General features: G+C 41.5%; 1 protein-coding gene across 1 annotated transcript in view; it reads right to left on the bottom strand.

Moving 5' to 3' along the window:
• Positions 1–20,737, bottom strand: part of BOP1 (BOP1 ribosomal biogenesis factor) — a 1,722,797-nt gene that overhangs the window by 12,314 nt on the left and 1,689,746 nt on the right. Inside the window, exons 15-16 of the mRNA XM_044067692.1 lie at positions 19,127–19,211; positions 9,432–9,539 (exon numbers count right to left, since the gene is read on the bottom strand). Coding sequence (XP_043923627.1) covers positions 9,432–9,539; positions 19,127–19,211 — 193 coding nt within the window. The remainder of the gene's footprint in view (positions 1–9,431; positions 9,540–19,126; positions 19,212–20,737) is intronic.

Raw genomic sequence — 20,737 nt, 5'->3', positions numbered from 1 at the left:
TCCTACAGCAGATAGAGTCTTTCCCTCCTGCTCACACCTAGTGAGTCTCCTTGACTTTGGGCCCAAACAGAGAAGAGCCATCGAATGGGGTGTTGACAAAGAAAGACTTGAAGGCTTCCGCAAAGGAGCATAAACGCATCCAGGATGGTCTCTGAAGAGCTATTGCTGAACTCGCTGCCCAACTCGAACCATCGGCTGCATACGAAATGAGCCGCATGGACGAGTTCACAATGGAGTTAAGGGTATTAAGTTATGCTGTCACTTTGTCAGAGACAGCTCCATCTGTATTACTCTGCAGAGTATCTCCAAGCTCTTTCAGGAGACCTCTTTGAAGACGGGTAAAATGAGTCAAATAGTTAAGCGATCGCATGGCAAAGGTCGCAGAACTAAAGATGCGTTTCCCGTATCTGTTCGTCGTCCTAGAATCCCTATTAGGAGGCTCGACAGTGGAAAAGGTTTCTGACATCTCTTTCTTGGTGGCCGCCGCCGCCACCATGGCATCAACGGGGACTCCCTTAGTGAGAAACATCTTGTCTTGGGGGAAAGTGATAAATTTGCTGGGCCTCCAAGGGACCGGTTCCATAGAATCAGGAGACACCCATGCCCTTCGAGCAACCAATTCCATCAACTCGAAGGGCAGAGTCACCCAGGAGGTGGAAAGTTGAGACCCAAAGGCCTTCAAGGAGAACTAATCCTCAGTAGGGCCAACAGACTGCCAGTCACCCCTCTGCTTTAGGACTTCCAGGATATCCGCAAAGGAGATACCCTCCAAGGGGGACCCTTCCAATTCCTCTAAGTCGGTGTCTGATGTCAAAGATTCCTGAAGGGAATCTAAATGCCTCCTCTTGCATAATCTCTTCCTGGGAACCTCATCAGTGGGGGCTTCTGGTGAGGTCTCAGTAGAGCAAGGGTCATCCAATGGGGTTACCTGAGGCTCAGGGACTCGACGCTTTACAGGGACCTGCGATGCAGAGGTAGAACACGGCACTTTAGTGGAGGAAGAGGAAGGACCTGACGATGTGCGTGTCTTAGACGACATAACCCTCCTCATGGCATCGAAGGCACCACTGCTCCGACCCGAAGAAGCCGCCGGTTCCAAAGAAGACGGCAACTTCCCTGGTGCCGAGACAGTGGGCTCCAAAACCAGAGGATGGAGCCAAGCTCATCCGTGTTGAAGCCCTGAGAGGAAAGGTCGGAACTGACGCATCGATTCGACCCCCCGGAACCGATGATAGAGTGTCGACTCCGAGACTCTTCCAATGGAAGTGAAAAGGTCAGGGATGATGGAGCCAAGGGCACTGGAACAGGCCTCTGCTCTGATGGCTCCACAACCATCAGATCCCCCCTCCTCCGGCACCGAAGGCCTTGCACAGCTCGGAGGAGTAGTCGTCACAGCCAGTGAGACGGTCTCAGGCCTCGAACCCTGTTGGGTTGAAGCCGATAGCAATTTAGCCAGTGCCGGGTTCTCCAGAAGCCTCTGCACCACCTGGTCCACATCCACATCGGAAAGGGTCCTCGATGAATGAGTTGAAGGAACCAAAGATGCCACTGATTGAAGGATGGGTGACTTCAGAGTTTTGGAGACTGGCTCCAAGACTGGGGACTGGCTCCAAAACACCTGCTCGGTGCATGGCTCTGAGGACTGTGGAGCTGGCAACCGCACCTTCACAGAAAGGCTTGGAGCTGATGACTTGGGCTCCGAGGATGCCTTTGAAGACTTCGACCCCTTCGACGACTTGGAGGTATGGTCAGCCTTGTCCAAGGTCTCTTGAAAATCTGGCTTCAACAAGCCTCTATCTACCAGCTTCCTTCTTCTCTCTAATAAAACCCTACTGCTGAAGGAATGGCAGATAGAGCAATCCTCCTGGAGGTGAAACGGCCCCAAAAAATAAACACAATTTACATGGGCATCCGTGATGGACATCTTCGTCCCACATTTTGAACACTTCTTGAAGCCAGATTTTTGTTTCTCCCTATGATAAGACATGTTATAGTCAAACAGAAATATGCAATGATGCTATAGTAGTTGTCAGATCCCTGAGCAACCTTCAATTTACACTAAAAACAGCAACTCGGTTACTGAACTAACCACACTGCACACGGTAAATATGTCAACAGTCCTAAGTTGCCAGATCCCTGTACAACTATAAGGATATAATGTAAATTTCTAACACACCCATCTAACTTAACTCTAGCACACACTATACATACATATATATATATATATATATATATATATATATATATATATATATATATATATATATAAAACTATAAATGTATAAAGAATAGGGGTAACCAAGGAACGGCTGAGGCCTAAGAACAACCGCTCTATAACAAACGACTCTTAAATTTATAGAATTCTAAAGGCTAACTCGCCTAAAAGTTATAAGAACTAGAAAATACTACAAAATACTTCAGTTATCTAAAGAATTACAGCATAAATTTTGTCAAAAACTCAATAAAGAAATTCTACTGGCCCGAGCTCTCTGACTACCTTGCGATCAGTTGCAGTGGCAAACTAGATCTGGGTTAGGACATAGAGCATCATGGGATAGGGTCCTGGCCTCGAGCTACTCTGAGCTCTTTAGCTAGTAAAGTGGCCGACTCAGAGGCGATGGCTCGGCTCTGTACCCATGTGCAAGAATAAATGGCGAGGTTGAACAACTTCACATCATATTTTCTGGGAGTGCAGGGAGTTGGCAGACTAAGGATTCCCTGCAGGATGCACTGTCAGAGATAATGGGTGGGCAGATTAGTGTGACAAGAGACATGATTTTTCTGAGCTATGATACAGAATTGGGATTGCCTAGCCATGGTAAGGCCTTGCTGTGTCTAATTATGGTGGCTGCCATAAAAGCAATTACTAGAAAACGGAAATCAAAATCTAAACCAACTATACTAGAAGTAGTGAATATAGTAACAGAGATGAAACAACTGGAACTGAGATATTTAGAAAAGGGTAGGAGTAAACTAAATAGGAAAAATGGGGAAGAATGAGGTTTAAAACAAGGCAGGACTTAACTTATAATCTATCCAATCACATTTATGTATAATGTTTGCAACTGGGAGCGGGTCAGTATGGTTTGTGATGTAAAATGTTTGCAACTAGGATTGTGTCGGCGTGGTTTGTTTTCATTTATATAAATGAATGACTGCCTGTCGTAAGTGATGGTTTAATAAAGATGTTTCTTGTTAAAAAAAAAGTGGCAAGAATTGAATAATTTATGCAGTGTCGCATAGGTTATATGATATATAGCAATACATGTAAAGTATAATGCTTGTAAATGTGAACTTGTTAATAAGTTTTATTACTTTTATATAATGCAAATTTGCCTATGTCACAAATTATAAAAAAATAAATAAAAATAAATAAATCTGTAGATCAGACAGCCTTTGTCCCAACCCAAACTGAACAACTTTCAACTTTTCAGTAACACATTACATTTTCTAAGTACCTGATCATGGATCTTTTGCACACCACCGGGCCCAAATGAACTCATAGCTCTAGTGATGTTGAACCTAGGTAAACAACCATCATTTTCCAAAACAGGAAATAACACAGCAAAATCACTCTTCTGGCTCACTTAAATAAACCAAAAGGCTATCGGCATAGAGGTCCAGTGTTGTTTCCACCACTCCTAATTACATTCTTTCAATGATAAGACTCTTAATGTCTCCACCAGAGGTTCTAGACAGAGGACAAACAGGTGAAGAGAGTAGACAGCCCTACCTCATAGCTCTCCAAAAAAGGAATTATACTGAAAGCTTTGCATACACTGACATGAGCTAGGGAACCCTAAAAAACACTTCTCAAAAAATGAACAAAATGTCTCGTAAATCCGAAATGTTCCACAGTTCTATACAAAATGACAACTGGATCATATCAAAAGTATTTTCCATGTCCAAGTTCAAAGCTCTGAGTGGATGCTTTAGTCTAATGGCCTCCTCTATTATCATCTTTAATTTTCCACCAGACTTGGCTCATGGCTCCACTACTTTGTGCTGAACTGGCACATTTGTTATGTCAGTGGATGACAGCCAGGTATCTTCAGGCTTGGCAAGAGTCTTGTAACCTATGCACTCCTGTCTGGGGTTCCTACTCAGCTCATTCATCCCTTCCAAGGTGACAGCATGTGGTTGGGAGCAGGACTACTACCAGGTCCAGTGTTGTAGGATTACCACCCTTCCCTGTCTATGCAATACAGTTCCTATTAGACAGCTGCATAATGAAATACCTTAAAATGATATAAAACAGAAAACTCTGTTTTTATAAAAGTGAGCTTTTATTTTGGAAGCAGAGAGAATTCCAGTCCTTTGCACTGGCTGTAGGTCTAAGTTTGTCCTGCAAAATTATATTTCCATAAAATTGTCCCACCTTGGGGCATATTAAAAGATGGCATCCCTACAGTGGGATGGCCTATCCTTCACCCTAAAAGCACTGTGCTCTGTGGATACAATACCTAGTACCCATGTGAAGCATCATCACTGTGATGAGCCAGAGCCACTGCCCTAACCCCTTAAGCTCCTTTAGGTGCCTGGGACGCTAGTTGAACTCTGATCACCTGCATCCTAGTCAGGCCTTTATCCCTTTACACTATGGAACCAGCCTTATTATTGTGGTTTTAAAAATATTGCCAACTGTCCTTTTAGGATAAAAGCACACTGATGCACACAAACCAATCTCATCATACTTTGTGACAGCTGCTTGGCCAAGATTCTCATTAAGATTTTACAGCCCTGATTCAGTGATGAAGAGGAATAACAGGACTTTAGGAACATCAGGTCTTTACTTTCATTCATAACATGTGTGGAACTGCTGTAACTTCCATTACTGCATTCAGGACAGTGGATAGTAACTGTATATGTTCAATTATTAGTAATAATTGGAAAATATTACAAGGGAATAAAGAATTATTTGATATTTTGGGGAGTACTCCTACATTTGTTTACAGAAACAACTTCAATCTTAAGACTCTTCTACAAAATTATGACACTAAGACAGTGGGTGCTAATACCTGCTCTAATATACCCATTGGAATGTATAAATGCGGACACTAATATTTGTCCTTACATTATGGAAGGCTGCTTTATTATGTTAGTTGAACTTCCATATACCATAAATTTAAAAGGGAGATACAATTGTCAAACCAGAGGTGTAGTATATATTTGTGTTTTTTTCAGGATGTCAGGCTTTCTAAGTTGGGACGACCACTTGGAGGTCATTCCAGCATATTAGGGAACACCAATACTATATTAAAAAGAGGGACACAAAAAGTGTACTGTTTAAACACACCTTAAAGTGTTCTAACCACAAGAAATTTATTTTTTCAATCATAGAGCAAGGGCATATGGATTTAAGAGGAGAGGACTTTAAAGCTTTTCTTGAACAAAAAGAAGCTTTATGGCAAATTAAGTTAAATTCAAAGTCCCTGGGCTTAATGATATGGTGAATATCAAATGTTTTTTTTTAAATAGAATAGTATATATTGATATAACCAAGGATCATAAATAATAAAAAATAGTATGTTTTTTGTAGGTTTTAAACTTAATTGATAGGCAAATTGTTTAATTGTTTTATTTAAATGCTTTATTGGAATGTTTTAATGTGATTAGGATGTGACTATTTAAACGGAGTGAAATTTTAAAATTTTTGTATTCTGATGAAGTCTTTTCTGATGAAAATCTGCAGTAATTTGTCTACCCCTCACTTACAGCAGACAACACCACTTAAATCCAGGATGACTGAAAACACCAGACCAAACGGATTACTCAAAGCAGAATACAAAAATGCATTAACAGTAACAATGCAGAAAGCATATCTACATTAAATTTTAAGTGCAGACACACACAAAAATTAAATTACTTGCTTTTTACAGCAAGTAAATAAGATCCATTGAGAAACACCTTGGTCAAACAGCCACAGCAATACTTCATCAACATAAATAAACTGACAGCTAAAGTTCAGCCTGAATTCGAATGCACCGAAGGGTTATCAGTTTGCCTTCATTAAGGAATGCAGGAAAGCACACGAGTGCATGGATGGTAATTATAAATTAAATGCACTGCTCCTGTAGTACATTGTCTTCTTCACAGTCAAAACAGAAAAAAAGCTCCTCTGCTCTTATATACAAACCCAAATGGAGCATATGCAAGGTGTAAAGAGCTGCACAGGTGCTATAGAAATGGCTCTTGGGGGCTTTACTCATGAGCACTGACACAGCTTCCCTCAGCATCTGTCTTTGAGGTTAACCTCCAATAGTGGCAAGCCAAAGATGGCCAATCTGATGGCCTACTGTCACAGTTTTGATGTGCAGTGTTGGTAATCCAGGTAAGACAGCACCCCGCATCTTCAAAGTGTGGATGGAGGTAATAGGTGGCACTGATGTTATTAGTATACAATTACTTTGGGAGGAGATTAGAAAAATCACTATTTGCACATGCTTTGGTGGGCAGCAGGAAACAAACATGCAACTTCAGTACCTAATTAAAGGAGTGGGCAGATGTCTGTATAACACGCATATAATGTGTGTGGATTAGTACATGTATTATATTCATGTATAACATGCACATAATACACATATTAATTCACTAATGTCACCAGTATATTAAGGCTTAAACAAGTGAAAACATACTGTCATGCTTCCGTCTGCACATAAAATGTGTTGTCACCCAAAGCATGTAGAGGGCGACAGAAAAGCACATGGAAGCTAGAGGAGGGGCTTTGAGTTTACGGATGAGGTACTACAGAGTCAAAGTCAAAAATGTAAAAGAGGTGGTAGCCACTGACCAGAAAGTATCCTCCGCACAGTAACACTATACATACCTATCTACATCTACATATCTATAATCTATACAGATATATAAAACACACGTACATACACGTTATATATATCTTGTGGCTCAGACTATGGCTGTAAAAGGTCCATGGGCCAACCCATATACCCCATTAGACCAAAGATTCTATGAAACTGAGCAGAGTACCATTATTTTTCAGGAAACTAAAATATCCTACGAAGTATAGTATAAAGAAATCCAATTTACTTAAGATTGACGACCTGAAGCTGATGGAAGATAGTGATGTGTAAATCATAATGGGGCACTATAAAGGCCTGGATGGAATGTGGAGCAACAAAGCAGTGCTGCAAATAGACCACTCATAATACAAGAACATGAAATTTTATTAGCTTCAGTTGTTTCAGCTGCTAAATGGCTGAATCCCAGTGAGCCAAAGCATCCAAAACAAAGGCTTCACAATGAAACATAAAATACAGTTTTAGAATAGTCACTAAATCTGCATGTCGCTGGAGAGACAACAGTACTAAGTCAAACACACGCACACAGCAGGCACAGGAAAAAAAATACAGACTCCTTTTGGACTGCATGCGGAGCACAGCAACAGATCCCGGAACTCGCAGTCGACAGGTGTCAGTATGAATATCTGCACAAAGTGTCACAGGTTCACAGATAAATACAAGGCTATATGTCTGCAGATTGTTAGAATCCTAGCCAATATCTACAGGTCAGAATCAAACTCTGTACTTGGCATCTCTCAGGTGAAGACCTTAATTATTTTGCCAACTCTGGCCACAGAATAATTTGGACCCTCATGTCTCAAACTTGCTTCCCAGTTCTCTGGAGTCCAGTGCTCTACCACTGCACCATGGAGGCACACAAATTAACAGCATGTGTCACACACACACACACACAGATCTATATATCACTGGATATGTCATACATCCAGAGATGTGTTTTGAACTTGGGTCTATGGGGCGATTCACATTTTTTTTTAGCAGTCAGAATTTCCACTACACCACCATACTGCATGGCAAAAAGTGAAAATGCAGACTTAAACAGGACAGCAAAACAAATGCCATCAGAAACTTTTTTTCATACAAAGGGATATACAAAGAAAAATGTTACAAATGTTCAACATTCAGCTATACAAATTATAAAATAAGACCATGTATCACAATCATATTAAAGAGCTAATACAAATCACAACATGCATTAGCAGCCTTCATTAAAGCTGTTACAGAGCTTAAATGCCCCTGACTCAATTAAATAGTTGGATACACTACAAAAGAATGGCATCACTAATACTGTCGGTGGTCCATTTAGAAGGGGTGGAATGTAACCACCTCCTAAAATAAATCAATTCCAAACTAACTGGCAGCTAATTATTTGGAAGACTGCAATATAGACAACTCAGACATGAAAAAGTTGTGGACAAACTACAGAAATACTCTGCTACAAAACTATACTTCACTGGACTGGCTGGATATCATTTCTGCACCAGAAGAACAAGTCCAAACTTTGAGGTACTCTAGGGAGAGCTCAGTTGCAAATCAAGAGCTGCAAATATACAGATTCTTGATGTGTTTCTGGAACAAGGCCCAGCCATAAAAATGTGGTTTAACTAAAATAAACCTCTGTTATGCTTGGGCACTATATACTTCCTTTGCTGGATGCACCCAATGCTCACGTGCTCAGGGAATATCTATCACCTTAGTTGATCTTTGGAAACCTGGAAGAATATACGACAAGTTGATGGAAGAGATTTTCCCAAAGCCCCAGGTGCTGTCATCTAACCTGAGAAGAGCTGATTGATTACTTTTGCTCTCTTGACTTTGGCAGTCACCACTAGCTGGAGTATTTCGTTAAGTACCTCACAACTAAAGTAAGAGTTGTTTGACGTAACAAATGCACACACACAAAAAAAAATAATCATGTTTCTATTTTTATTATGCTAGAACTACCTGTGCAATGGCAGCATAGTGGTGCAGCAGTTTGCATTGCTGCCTCACAAAGCTTGTTTGTTTTGGTTTTCTAGTTCAATTCTTGGCTGGCCTGTCTCCTGCATGGATTGTGCAGGCCGTCTCAGTGTCTGTTTGGGTTTCTGTCCCATGCTCCAGTTTCTTCCACATCCCAAAGCTATACTATATAGGTGAATTGGTGATAAGAGTTCAAATTAACCACAGCACTGTGTGCATGCATGTGCGTGCATATGGCGTGCATGTTCCCACATCCCAATTGCTTTGGTATCGTATTTGGCATGGTTTCTCTATGCCTTGCATACACTGAATGCCAGGACAAACACGGGCTTCCCCACCACCCCGAACTGTATAATCAAAGAATGAATACATAGATAGCAAGAGCCTGTAAGTGCAGCTATAACAACTTAGCTTGAAATCTCTCAGTTATACCTCAGATGGCATAAAGATCAGTGCACTACCTTGCTAAACAAATATGTACACGTCAGTACTGTAAATTTGGGTTGCCAAACAGTCTCAAATGTGTTCAAGCAAAGGCAATGAATAAATTCCTGACAACTGGAAACTGAAGGGAGTATAAGCAGATTTCTGATACACAAATTAAATGTTGCGCTCAAGTTGTTTCAATAATGCACAGGAAAATAAAACACAACTTACTTGTAAACCATGCCATGACAGACAATAACACTGCCATCATCAGATGCAGATGCAAACAATGGATACTGCCTATGAAATGCCACACTTCTCAGAGCTTTCTTGTGATGTCTGTAAAAGAAAAATCATTGCAATGTAATGTGAACACCTTCAGAAAATGTTCTTGATCTTAAAATATGTGATGTATACAGAAACACAATTATAAAGAGAAAATGTAAAATATTTATTATTTAATACTTCTAAAAGTCTGTCTTGAGATGACTTTTGCTGGATCTGGCAATGGCACACAGGCAAAAGATAAATCACGGACAGTAAAGTCATCAGACATGGAAAAAAACATGACAACTGGGATAACCTTTTCTTGGGAAATAGTAATTGAGTTAGTGTTGCCCATTGCCTGAAAGTGAGATGGGATACTTGAGCACCTAACTATGTGTGCAGGTGGCGATGTTGGGTAACCATAAAAGAAGTTATGTCCTTACCATAACGTTCCATCTACGGTGTTCATCTTCATTCATTCCTGACGGGTATCAGTTCCGTCCTCGGAACCAAGTCGGCCGTTATAACAAGCTCACGCCAGCCAAAAAACTCTTGAGCTAAGCTTACCAATATTGCCCCCCTCTCTCACCTCAGATCGAGTTTGCCCATTAAAAAAAAGGAGAAAGTGGAAGCTTTATCTGAGGAAATTCCCTATCATGAGGTAGGACCAAATCCGAACCTTCAAGGTCTTTCGAAGGGGGTAGGTGGGTGGGATGTAATGAATGAATGAAGTTGAATAACACAGACGGAATGTTATGGTAAAGACATAACTTCTTTAGCTGATGTTGTTCATCTTCTTTACTGATGGGACAGAGTCCCTAGCTACTTTATGTCTTGGGAGGCCCTATGGAAGGCCATTCCTGAGCACCACTGAACCAAAGGATGCTCTCCCCCAGGAGACCAAGTCCAATTTGTAATAACTGATAAAGGTATGAGGTGTAGCCCATGTTGTGGCTGCACAAACATCATCCATGGAAGCACATGAATGGAAGACAACAGATGTTGCAATTGATCTGGTTGTATGTGCTTTGACCTTAGTTGGTAGAAGGACTTTATGTTGATAGGTAAAGGAAATACAATCTCTCAGCCATTTAGCTAAAGTTACTTTAGAAACAGAGAAGGATACAAATAATTGGTCAGACTTTTGTAGTGATTTAGTCCTGTCCAAGTAGAAACGCAATTGTCTGTGCATGTCAAGCAAATGCAAGCAATCTTCTCCTTTATTAGCAAAATGGGAAAGAAGACTGGCAAGTCAATTGTTTGATTAATAGTCAAATCTGAAATAACTTTGGGTAAGGAGGATGGATTAGTTCGGAGTGATACTCTGTCTTTATGGAAAACCATGTGAGGACATTTTATGCACAAAGCTTGTAGTTCAGATATTCACCTTGCTGAGGTAATAGCTACCAATAATAGAGTTTTCCAGGATAAAAATCTTATATCGCAAGTGGCAGCAGGCTCGAAAGGAGGACCAGTTAAGGATTCCAGAACTAATGTCAAATTCAAATGTTCGATTGGCTCTTTGAAGGGTGGTCTAATGTTTTACAGAGACTGTGAAATATCAAGGACAAGTCCTGGAAGCCATTGTGGAAGTTCGAGATAGCAGTCAGATGTACTCGAATAGTGGAAGCTGCTGCACCCAAATAGAGGAGATTTGATAAGTAGTCCAGTACAGAACTCACTGAAGCTGAAAAGTGGTCAAATCCTTTCTTTCAAGACCAAATTATGAATCTTCTCCATCTGCTAAGATAAAGTTTCCAAGTGGATGGTTTGTGGGAAGCCAGAAGTATGTTTCATACAGGGGAGGATAAATTATTCTGCCTGGCAATCACTGAAAGTGGATGAACCAAGTTGTCAACTTGAGACTCAATATGCTCAGACGGATCAACACTTGTCAGTGTGATAGCAATTCCGGAGTTGGATCCAGAATCCACGGCCGGTGGACTAGGTGAGGCCAAAGGAAGGGAAACCAAACTTGTCAGGGCCAGTAGGGTGCAATGAGGATTACTCTGCTTCTCATCTGGAGAGCTTTCTTCAGAAACTGTGGGATCAGAGGAAGAGGAAGGAAAGCATAAAGAAGTCCCGTGGGCCAATCGTGTATTAGAGCGTCTCTCAGGGACTCTCCCCAAGGGGGAATTAGGGCAAAGTAGCTGCTGCATTTGTGGCTTGTGGGGGATGTGAATATATTGCAGCAAGGCTGGCCCCAGCGACTGAAGATCTTCATTGCTATGGCAGGATTGAGAGACCACTCGTGAGGCAGGAGAATGCATCTGCTCAGCTTGTCTGCAATTACTCTGGAATCTCCGGGAATGTGTGTGTTGCTATCAGAAAGTGGTTGGAAGATATCACCCATTGTCAAATTCTCATGGCTTCTCCACACAACGGGTAGGATTTGGTTCCCCCTTGTTTGTTGATATACCAGACTAGGGGCAGGTTGTCCTACTGGATAGCAATTGTCCCTGACAGGAGTACAGATTGGAATAGTTGCAACGCTAGAAGCACTGCCCTCAGTTCTAAAACACTGATATGCAGGTTGGCCTCTATGGGATACCAAGTGCCTTGGATTGTCTTTCCCTGGAAGTGCCCCACCCACCCATCAGGGAAGCGTCCATGGTCACTATGGCCTTGGGCTGACAGGGGGGAAAAGGGACAACTCCATAGGTCTTTTTCTGGCTTCATCCACCAATTTAAGTCTTATTTGCATCAAACTGTTATGCGGATCTGAAAGGGCATATGATGAGTTAGAAGGGACCACTGTGCTCCTTAAAGCCACTGTAGGAGTCTCATGTGTAGTCTTGCTAGGGGAACTATAGTAATCAATGCTGCCATTGATCCTAGTAGCTGAAGCCGAGCTGAAACCTTGTCCTGAGAGAGTATCACCTGGAGTTGAGGCCTTAGTCTTTGTAACCTGTGAAGTGGAAGGGAAACTAGGCAAGACTGAGTGTCGAAAGTTGCCCCTATGAATTCCAGATTTTGAGTAGGAGTCTATTTAGATTTTTCTTTGTTTATTGAGATCCCTAAGTATATTGCTAGCACTAGGGTGTAATGCAAGGCTGTAACCAGAAGATGCTTGGTAGGGGAGGGTAAGGAGTCAATCATCTAAATACGGAAACACCCGGAATGCTTGCAGTCAAGTGTGCTGTTACCACTGCCATGCATTTGGTGAACACTCCAGGGGCTGTAGAGAGACCAAAGGGCATCGCTCAGAACTGCTAGTGATTGGCTCTCAGCCAGAAGCATTGGAATCTCGTTGAGCATTTTCCATTTTTATGTGCACATCCAATCATCTTTTTCAAGAAATGGAAGGATAGACTGAACCATGACCATCCGGAATTTTGTCTGTCTGACAAACTTATTTAGGATGCTGAGGTCCAAAATTGGCCTCCAGTCCCCCCCTGTCTCTTTGGCACTAAAAAGAACCTAGAGTAAAATCCAGATTCTATCTGGTCTGGTGGGACTGTTTGGATGACTCTTTTTAGAAGCAGCTTTTGTATTTCCTGACCTGGTGCTTCCCGTTGACTGGGGGGACGTCGCAAATTTGCCTTTGCGGTTTCAGGAAAGAATCGAAAGGAATGTGATAACCTCTGGTAATTATGGTCTGCACCCTAGAATCTGTTATGGATTGCCAGGCAAGGTGGTGCAGAGAAAACATTTCCCGAATGCTTCCAGAGGTAAGTAATCTGGCTGCTCTTCAGGAGTGGTGATAATGCTGTCCAGAGAATGAGTCTCTGGATCTCTGATTACGAGAAAACCCTATGCCTCGGGGCACCTACTGTGGTCTTTCTTGTACCACATCTTTCCACTCCTCTGATTCCTAGAAAAGGCCTTGCCGTCCTTTTCACATCAGGCTAATGTCTTTTACCCTTGGTCCAGAAAATCACATAGGCGCATCCAGGCATGATGTCTCATGACAACGCCTGCACCCACTGCTCTAGCCACCCCTTTGGCAGTATGACAGATCAACTGCATGGACGAATTAGATATGGACTCCAGGGTGGCAAGCTGTGAGGCAACGTTATCACCATCCCCCACTCTGGAATCATAGATAAACTTACTAAGTTGGGCATTAATCCCTATGTCACCCAATGGGTTGCTAAATGGCTTACTGATAGAACCCACACTATAAAAGTAGCTGACTCCAAATCCAGCTCCAGACAAGTGACAAGTGGAGTACCTCAGGGTTCAGTCCAGTCCTGGGCTTGTTTGGCATCTACTTCTCTGAAGTACAGGTCAACACTAAGGGACTCTACAAAGTTTGCAGATGACTGCAAACTGGGAGCCATTATTGAATCCCAAATGATGTGGATACTCTACAAAGGGCCTTACAGAAACAGATGCTTGGTGCCAGAGCCATGGGCTCAAGCTCAATGCCAAGAAATGTATTGTTATCCCCTTTGGGAAAAAACATGTATCCATGAATTACCATATAGGTGGCAGTACACTAAACACAGAAAGTGTGATAAGAGACTTAGGGACACAGGTGGACAGTGGTCTCACCACATCGCCACAACAGTCAGGAAATCCTTCTATGGCACATCTCATCAGGGCTTTTCATCCAGAAAAAGGAGGTCATTGTCCCACTGTACTCATCCCTCATTAGACCCATTATAGAATACAACGCCCCATTTGGTATGTACCTCTCAAGACATCTGCAACAACTGGAAAGGCCTCAGAAATACCTCACTAAAAGAATCACAGGCCTAAAGCAGATGCCCCATAAAAACTCGCTATACTCTGAGGCCATGTCAAACCCAGAGCTGTTGGACATGCTACACTTAAAGAAATCCCAATCCGTCAGAGCTACACGCCCAGGGATCTAAACCTTGTCATCACAATAAACAAAACATGCTGGAGGGATAGGTTCCTGACAGACTCCCAGACTCTGGAATAGATTGCCCATACATATCAAGCAGAGTGCCTCTTTGGACCTCTTCAAAAGGAACCTTGACGACTGGATGGGAGAAAGGAAATTCACCCCAGGGATCACGTCAGCCGCCTGCTAGACAGGGGGTCAGGAAAGTAAATAATGTGGAAGAAAGGAATATAGCCTAGTACCAACCTATGAACCTATGAACCTATGAACATACTTCATCAGATACTGCTCCTGCTAGGGTTCCTGAGAGTTCCATGATAAGGTATCGATGGAGATGGGTAAAATGTGCCAAATAATTCAAGGACCGAATGGCAAAGGTCGATGAAGAATATACCCACCTTCCCTAACCTGTCCATCACCCCACACTCCCTGTTTGGAGGAAGGACAGTAGGACTCTCCTTGGCGAGTTCTTTTCTAGTGGCTGCCACCACCACCACCACCACAGCATCTACTGGTAAGCCTTTGGACCAGTGGAGGTTGTCCTCTGGAGGGGAGAGAATTTTGTCTTGTCTCCAGGGAATAGGTTCAACGGTGTCAGGATTCCTCCAAGCGAGCTGCACAATGAGCTGAACTAGATCATCTCCAGGCAGGATCACCCAAGAAGTAGAGGGTCGAGCTCGGAAAGCCTGCAAGAATACAGACTCCTTAGAGGAAAGGTTGGTGGGCTTCTAGTCTCCCCATTGCTTTAAAATTGCTAGTATGTCTCCAAAGGAGACATCCTCAGGGGGCGACCGTAGGGACCCTTCCCCTTCATTGTAATCTGTATTTTCGGTAAGGGATTCTTCAAGGGAATCCATGTGCTTCCTCTTGCACAATTTCTTACAGGGTCCCTCCTCAGCTCATAAAAGCATCTGAAGTGGACTCCAAAGAGTGGGTGCCCTGTGGAAGGGTTGCTTGAGTTTCCCATGCTCAATGTTCCAGAGTAGTGGACTGTGTCAGCTGCAGTTCAGAGGATATTTATATGTGGCATTCTGGTGCTGAAGGAACCAGCTGCGATTCTGCTGAGGGAAGTGCCCTCTCCATCATGTGGAAGGCAGGTCCGCCCAAAGAGGGATGGGAACCCGGAACAGAAAAGGACAACCTTGGAAGCACACCAGGGAAGGAGCCACAAGAGGACTCGGTGCTGCCAACACAACTGGAACTGTAGTAGATGGCACCATGGAAAAAACAAGGGGGTCAACCAGTCATGATCCTGAGGATGTGTCGGCTCCAATAGAGTCGAGGACCACAGGGTAGGTTCCGGAACCATGGTAAGATCTACCAATGGAGCCGAAGAAGATGGAACCAGGATAGGCGTTGGCATCAAGGGCTCAGATACCTCCAAGGAGGTCGAAGGAGTAATATATGTTGGAGTCTGTGGAGAAAATTCCTTGGCTCCAGGTGGGAGGATTTAGAAAGAGATGGGATTCCTCTGGCCTCCAGGAGCTGATCCACGAGTCTCACTATGTCGAGTTCCGAAAGGCTCCTCGAGGAGTGGGATGACATCCCTGATGGAGAATCAGGGAGTTCTAGGAAGGGACTTAATTGTTGTCCTAAAAAAGGATCTGCCGACAGGGATATAGAGTCTGAAGTAAGATTTCACCCTTCGGCACCATGGTCAAAGGAACAGTAGGTTATGTAGGAGGGAGGATAGTGACTTGAATTGGGAAAACTATTTTTGGTGCTGAGAGGGGCATTGGTACCGCAGCAGAGGTTGGTACAGTAGGAGTTGGCATCTTGGACGGCTCTGTAACTTGGGATGGCACCGTAGAAGGGGTTTGAGGCCCCGATGCTGAGATTGTAGAAGTCAATTTAGGATGTTTTCCCTTTGGTTCCATGGGGGACTTAACCAATGTAGGCTCATAGAAGGTCTAATTTAAATATACAGGCATTTCTCTGTCAATTATGGCAAGCTGGATTATATTCAGTTTCCCTTTGGGTGACTGCAAGACTTCTGTTCAAGGTGCAGAATGCATCACATGTCTAGAATATACATGATATATATGCTGTGACATGGAATTACATCATAAGTAAACATCTTATACACTTTTCCAGAATGGTGACCCTTCAAGTCAATGGAAAGAAGCCACCAACACAACTCCCTGTACTAAATACACCAATATGTCTAAGACAGCTTTAGCAAGAAGCTACATTTACATGCTTACAGGTAGAATAACAATCTTAGGTGAATTTTACACATGCAAACCCAAGTATAATTTCTGAAAGTTTTACTTAATGCTACAATTTTAGCACTGAGATGGAATTAAGTTCTTACGGTGGAATGGCAGCTATAGCAGAATTCTGTACTTGAGTGTAAAACTATCATAATCTTTTTCCATAAATGTGAGTATACGACTTATTTTCAGGATGAAGAAGGCAATACATGCTTGGAATACATATTTATTTTGATCTGGCATTGCACAGAAAGTACAAATTGTAGTTTTCGTCAAAACAGTATTCTTTTTTTGTCAATGGATTCATGCAAGCTCCACCTCTGTTTAAACTTATATCCAGTGACAGATGCTTTTTGTTCACTGGTACCTTTCAGCTTGACCATCATTTGCTGATCTGAACTTCAGGGCTTCTTTCTTAGCTGTATCCTCTCTCCCTCATAACATTCTGATGCAACTGTTAGGCTGGGTAGGCAATGAGTTATGGCTTGATGGTGCGTCAGCCCTGGGTGGACAGAGGGGCCCACACATTTGCACCTCTTTTTCACGCCCAGCCTGGAAATTTCCTAGTGCTCCAGCCTCCACCAGGGTTCAATATGAGATCTGTCCAACATGCCTACAATACAGGCATACCTATTCTCTCCTGCCTGCAGTGTCAGATGCTTGTCAGACGCCAGAGCACCTAAACAAATTCAGGTAATCTGTGCCATAGTCAGGATTCTATCCCAGCATACTACGAGCACTACATAAACATACAGTTGTGGGCATGTATTTATACCTGAAATCACTTAGCAAGTGCATTCTGCACCACAGTTTCACAACACATTTTTCTGAGAATTTGCTAGAAAATATTCAGTTTCTGAAATATACAGTGCTAAAGTAACAGGTACCATTATTAGATCATTATGCCTGCATAGCCATTAGATTGTGTCCCCCCCCATCTCGCTCAAAATATATGTATAGCATTTATTCTGATTGACAAACTGAGTACGTCACAACTGCAAACTACAGCACTATTACTTAAAATATTACAGCGCAAAAAAAAAATTCTAAAGAAAGTAATTCCTCCCACTTATTTATGTGCTTTTTACCTTGCCTGTAGTGGTATTAGCTTATACAGTATGTAAAGCTGAGTATCTATGTGCCCTGTCATGAATATTCTATTGAAAAATTAGAAAACAACAGACAGTTGACATCTGTAAGCAAGGTCAAATTATTAAAATTAAGGGCAAAATGTCCATTAGGATAGGGACAAAAAACAGAATTTCTTCACTGGATAATCCCACTGAGGACAAAATCCCTTTCCGGGGCAATCCAGGAACAATCTCTGTTTAACTATACTGATCACAGTTACACAGTAGGCAAAGAGAGTCAAAATTAAGTCCAATACTGCATTAAGATTTACTCCTAGTAGCATATAATTGTAAGTCTTTACCTAAACGCAACATTTGCAAAACATTAATTTTAAAGGAGGGTTTGGAAACAAAGCCAGAGAGGCAAGATTACGTTGGTTTGGACATGTGCTGAGGAGGGATGCAGAGTATATTGGGAAAAAGATGCTAAGGATGAAGCTGCCAGATAACAGGAAAAGAGGAAGGCCTAAGATAAGGTTTATGGATGTGGTGAGAGTGGACATGCAGGTGGTTGGTGTGACAGAGCAAGATGCAGAGGACAGGAAGAAATGGAAACAGTTGATCTGCTGTGGCGACCCCTAACGGGAGCAGCCGAAAGAAGAAGAAGAAGAGTATAACTACTAGTTCTCTTCAGAGGAACAGCTACATACATTTACCCTTGAGTCCAGCAATATGCCTGAAAAGGGTCAACAGATCAGGCAATTCAGCCAGTCGATAAAATAAATAAGAGAAAACATCCTAAAAACATAGTGTTGCTTTGACTTAAAGACTAAAAACGTTGTATATTTCAATGTAAAAGTGGCAAATTCATTCTTTTTAAATGATATGGTGTAAGCAAGGACATTAAATAATGCTTTCATTAACATTCAAAATGCAGCAGCTCATTTACTTTTTAGGTTAGGAAAATAAAGCTAAAGATATTTACAGGCAAATGTTTCAAGTAAAATTCCCAAGATAAAGCATTTTATATACAGGGAGCAAAAATAGCCAAAACCATCAGTAGTTTGGGTACAACCTTCTTAAAATGGTCAGAAGTAAAGGGATTAACTTCCTTTTGTGACCCTAGTGATGCTAAACAGTATACACACTAATAAAACCAGTTATAATGTCTGAACTTCTAATTACCGGCTACCAATCAAAGGTAAAAGTTATAAATGAAATGGGGCAAAGTAAAGGCATATTTGACTGCAAAATTATCAGTGTCTACATCTGTAGCATTCTTGCAGCCAACAAGAGAGAAATGAAAAACGTGAAGGAAAAGTTCATGACTTGTAAGACACCCAACCAATGTGCACCAACAACCCTTACTATTTACAAAGATAGTCAAGTAAGCTATGCGGAACACTTGCAAAAAGATGACAAAGGCAGGGACTTTTTTTGGTATTCTTATAATGCTGAAAACTTATGAACTTGCGGTCCTCTATCTCAACTGTAGAAACTGATGTGGCAAATGCACCTGCCCTGAGAATAAAAATGGAGAGAATGTAAGGAATCCCAACTCACCTTAGTACTCTGTATGGTTTTGTGGATAGATCTAAGTCGAACCAAGCCAGCCTGCTGTCATAACTCCCACATATTACATTATCACCTGAAATGCAGAAGTGAAGATGGTGATATTTTATTTTTTTAATATCAACACAAAGCTAGCACTTCAGAGAGCAAAGCAAGATTACTACACAACAACACAGATGGGATTATTATGTTTCTACAGCAACTGTGGAAAGTATATGAAGTTATTTTATTTTCTAAAACTGATTTTCCCAGTATACAAAAGCATGTGTTTGAATTAAATCAAATTAAAACATAAAAACGGAAAGGCTGTAAGAAAACAGCAATATTGTTCATATAAGAAATTACTTAAAGGAAGAGTGGTCTATACTGACAAGTCTTTCCTTTTACAGCTCAAATATGCTGGCTATAAAGTACCGTTAAGTATTACTCCTACCCTGTACACCATACCATCATTCATTACTTCTGCATATCTTACCAGGCTAACTATTCATCAAAAGCCAAGGAAGTGAAAATCTGGCAGTGGTTATTGGAAATGGAATACCTCAATACTCAGGAAATCTGGGAATACTTCCACAGAAAAACAAATGGATTAATAAATTACATTCTACCCAACGAAGCACCAATGCAAAAATGATTAAATCTGCCTTGGTGGAAGAAACAACTAAAACATTTTCATATCTTTACCAATACTACATCTAATTTACTAAATGTTTATAGGCTTGTGATCAATTTCTTAGAAATGGTATACCATCTTAAATAAAATGCAAAAACCATGGACTAGCCATTATGCAATACTTGATATTTAGTAAACTAAAATGTTAATATTGGTACTGTAAACTGGATAATTAAAATGGACAAAATATCAACTGTTTTATGTCAAAATTAAATTTAATTTGTCTTGGATTTCCTTTTATTTCAAGTCTGGATGGCAGCCATCATGTTGTCTGAACACATATACCTTTGCAAAACTTACTGATGACACTTTGTTGGTCACTATAATTAATGGTGTGAACCAATCTGCAAAAATGATTAGATGCTTTATATAGTTGGATAAAATAATCTCATCAGTTAAAAGCAACACATCTAAGATCATGTTTTTGGAGATCAAAAATGAACTCTGGAAATATTCAATTACATTTTTTGCCTCCAACTGGTCTAAGGGATTTGGAAGGCTATTGATGACAATTAAGCCTGTAAATATAATGTAAATGTAATAAATAGGAACTATTTCTGCATAATGAAAACTTTATTATGAATGATTATGCTGAGAAACCCTATGTTGTTGAGCTCCATTCTTCATCAATAATAAGATCAAGCAATGAGGATTGTTCTACCTTTTGCTGTTCATAGGTCCATAAGTGTGTACTAGGCTAATGGCCCTGGAGCCTTTACAAGCCTAGCCCACTGGATTACCCTGGCATCTTGCCTCCCGACCTTAGTTCCCAGTGCCTATGTTGAGTAGAGCCACTGGAGTGATACCCAGGGTGAATTTTCTACTTCCCAAGCACTCAAGATTTCTTTTAAAGAGGGCCAGTGAGGTGCTCTGTTTGACATGTATGGGAAGTCTATTCCACAGCATGGGCAGTCCCTGGGTTATGAACC

Source organism: Protopterus annectens, chromosome 3.part1, assembly GCF_019279795.1.
Source record: "Protopterus annectens isolate FY-2018-M chromosome 3.part1, PAN1.0, whole genome shotgun sequence".
NCBI classification, from domain to species: Eukaryota; Metazoa; Chordata; order Ceratodontiformes; family Protopteridae; genus Protopterus; species Protopterus annectens.
Note: the sequence above shows the minus strand (reverse complement) of the source record. Positions and strands in the feature narration are given on the sequence as shown.